The sequence below is a fragment of the Euphorbia lathyris genome, chromosome 5 (assembly GCF_963576675.1).
Source record: "Euphorbia lathyris chromosome 5, ddEupLath1.1, whole genome shotgun sequence".
Lineage (NCBI taxonomy): Eukaryota > Viridiplantae > Streptophyta > Magnoliopsida > Malpighiales > Euphorbiaceae > Euphorbia > Euphorbia lathyris.
In genome coordinates, this window is record NC_088914.1 from 63,808,651 (window position 1) to 63,811,971 (window position 3,321).

General features: G+C 40.2%; 1 protein-coding gene across 1 annotated transcript; it reads left to right on the forward strand.

Moving 5' to 3' along the window:
* Positions 1-2,185: 2,185 nt before the first annotated feature.
* Positions 2,186-2,473, forward strand: LOC136229846 (protein SKIP34). The gene has a single exon (XM_066018727.1). It carries the CDS (start codon positions 2,186-2,188, stop codon positions 2,471-2,473), a length of 288 nt encoding a protein of 95 aa, XP_065874799.1.
* Positions 2,474-3,321: the final 848 nt, after the last annotated feature.

A 3,321-nucleotide genomic window follows, 5' to 3' on the forward strand; every position in this document is an offset into this window, starting at 1 on the left:
CCTCTATAGTCCTGTTCAGTAATGACGATAACATGGACAGTTGGAGTTGGGAACCGAGCAAAACAGGCAGCTTCTCGATGAAAACGGCTTATGCGCTCCAATTCAATCAATCTGCTGCTACTGAAACGAGTTGGTCGGCTGCAGATTGGATGTGTATCTGGGAAGCTAAGGTAACCGAGAGAATTAAAATGTTTCTCTGGACTATGGGGCATGAGGCTGTTCTTACCAATGCCGACCAGGTCAGGAGGCATATCAGCAGTGATGAGATTGCGGGATCTGTGGATCTAGAGAAGATCTAATTCATCTTCTTCGGGATTGTAGTGAAGCAAGGAGAATCTGGACTTTCTTCATTCCTTTGAATCGGCAGGCGGAGTTCTTCTCAGGGGAGGTTAAACCGTGGATGCTGTGTAACTTACAGGATAGAGGGAAGTGGAATGGTATTTCTTGGGCAATTGTTTTTGGAACCTGCTGCTGGTTACTTTGGAAATGGAGGAATGAATTGGTGTTTGAAGGCGTCGGTCGGGGGCTGACGGAAAAGATTGACACTGTTATTCGCGCCGCGTCGGAGCAAGCTGAGGCGGTGAGGACCTGTCGGAACGCGTGTGCTGCGCCGCCGCATACGCGGGATCGTCTGGTTCAGTGGTTGCCACCGGCGGAGGGATGGATCAAGTTCAACTGCGATGGGGCTCGGAGTAACATTTCAGGTCGCGCGACTTGCGGCGGGCTCGCCCGGGACAGTAACGGAAGCTGGTTAGGGGGATTTTTCTGCAGGTTGGGTAACTGCTCCGTGGATCTGGCGAAGATTTGGGGCCTCTATTACGGGTTGGAACTTGCCAGGAGAAAGGGGTGGAAGAAGGTAATTTTTGAGCTCGATTCTCAATCAACGGTGGAGCTTATCAGAACAAAAGGGTATCGGGTACATCAGTATGATTGGCTTCTTGAGGAATGTCGGAAACAGATTGGTTCGAATTGGGATGTCAAAGTTGTTCATGTCCTTCGTGAAGGGAATAAAGCAGCGGATTTTATGGCAAATTTCGCAAGCGAAAGGTGTTTAGGGTATCACGAGTGTGAGAATCCCCCTGCAGGCTTAATGGACATCATTAATTCAGACAATTCTGGTTCGGGCATCCTCAGGAGAGCTCAGAATCTAGATTAGTTTTTGGTTTGTTTGTTTCCGGGGCCTAGGCCCTTCCTTCTGTTAAAAAAAAAGTATGGAAAAAAATCATAAAAAGATAAATGTTTTATCATTACAAAATAAAAAATGGTAGTTTTGTTATTATTGAGTTTAACTTTACTATTGACTTAAAAAGGACTAAATAATTGATAGGAAAAAAAAAATTAGAAACCATATAATTGTTTTTTTTTATTGAGACCATATAATTGTTTTGGAAAACACAAAAAATAATTAGTATAATATATAAAACCACATTGATTTATAAATTGTTTATCAAAAAGAAGAAGCTAACTTGAATATTTGCGGGGTGTTTGTTAGAGGGGATAAAGATACGGAGATATGGATAAAAAACTTAGATGAGTTATCCCATGTTTGTTTTAGAGATATGTTAGGGAGATAAGGAGGGATACAAGTCTTATCCCTCAAATCTTATATCCAAAAGGAGGATGGTATAAGGAGGTGAAATAAGCTCCTGCGATTTTAATAGGATAGAAAAGTCCAACTTATTCCTCAAATTAATATTCTGTAGTTTAAATAAGGTTAAAATAGTAAAATGTTATTTTATATCTATTCATATTCTACGTACCAAACATTTGATAATAATTATCGACTATCATATTTTTATGATATCTCAACCTTTCTCCATATCTCTATCCTAATAGAACCAAACGCGCGGTTGGTGTATATGGAGGAAGTATTAATTAATTAACAGAAGCAATGATTTGTAAATGACCAAAATGCTACATCTTGTAATTTGGGTAGCGAAGCGACACGACATAGCGTTTAAATGGGTTGAGTTGCAATTGGGAAACATAACATCAAACCAGACGCCTTACAAAAGAAGTCGCTTAATCATCTAACCTATTGAAACATTTCAATCGTCTAATCTTCATCTTGTTTTAGTTTCACTAAAAGCCAAGTTTTGATCTCAGATAGCCAAATCTCTTCTCATCTCATCTCTTTCTCTGTCTGTCTCTATCCCAATCCAAACCCCCATTTCCATTTTTCACGATGTGCTACGGCCATCAACGTTCCGTATCACTTGATGACCTAATCTCCTCACGGAACCGCCGGTCTCAAAACGACTACGCATCTGCTGTGGAACATCTTCTTGCCCGCCTAGCCCAAACCGAGGCTCTTTTAGATCGAGCTAGAGCGAGGGAAGCGGAGCTCACTCGCTGTCTCGATGAAATGAAGCGTTTCGTCTCCGTTATGGAGATCCTCGAGTCTTACCTTAAGCGAAGGTTTCACGACCAGCAACAGCACGTATCTCTCCTCTTGTCACCCGTATCGGCTTAATACCTTCCGGTGATAAAACTCCCTGTTCATATTTTTCCTGCGTTTTTTGTTGTTAATTTACGGCCTGATGTTGTTCTTTGTTTGACAATCATATCAAATTATTTACAATCAATGATAAGTACAAATATCTAGGATTGGCAATTTCCGGTTATTCTGGATGGGTCGATTTAAATTTCTGTTACTCATAGTGTCAGTTTTAGCAAAGAAAGATCAGATATGCTTTCTTTAAGGAAGAGTTGTGGATTAGGTTCTAGACAAATGCTGGGATTTGGGGAAAGATGGAGACTCAAAATCACCCCTAAAATTAGGATTTGTGACATGGAATTTGCAATAATTAGATTAATTCCTTAGACTAGTCCTTTGAGGTTTTATTAAAGAATTGTTACAGGTAGATACATATGATACATTGTGATCGAAAACAACTGATGAGCTGAATAGGGAACAGGAACACATGCCTTGTATTCTAGCCTTGTGTGGTTGCACAATAGCATATTCTGATAAAAAGGGATGGCACTAAACTAAGGTTGTGCTTGGATAGGGGTTTGAAATGTTCGTTAAGGGTTTGATTGGATGGGGGGTTTGAGAGTGTTAGTAAGGGAAGGGTTTGAGAGGGTTTCCACAAACCCTTGTTTGGAGGATATAAATTTTGAAGGGTAAGGGTTTTGAAGGGTTCGGGAAGGGTTTTGAAGGGTTTGATTTGTGTATATTTGTTTCAATTTTCAAACCCACCAATTTGGAGGGTTACAAATTTCATTTTCCATTATTACCCTTGTTAAAAATTTACCTATACTAATGGGTGGGGTCCAGTATATATTATTTTCATATATTAGTTAAAAAATAATTGGAAG

Coding starts and splice junctions, on each gene's coding strand:
- LOC136229846 (XM_066018727.1), top strand. CDS start 2,186: ATGTGCTACGGCCATCAACGTTCCGTATCACTTGATGACCTAATCTCC.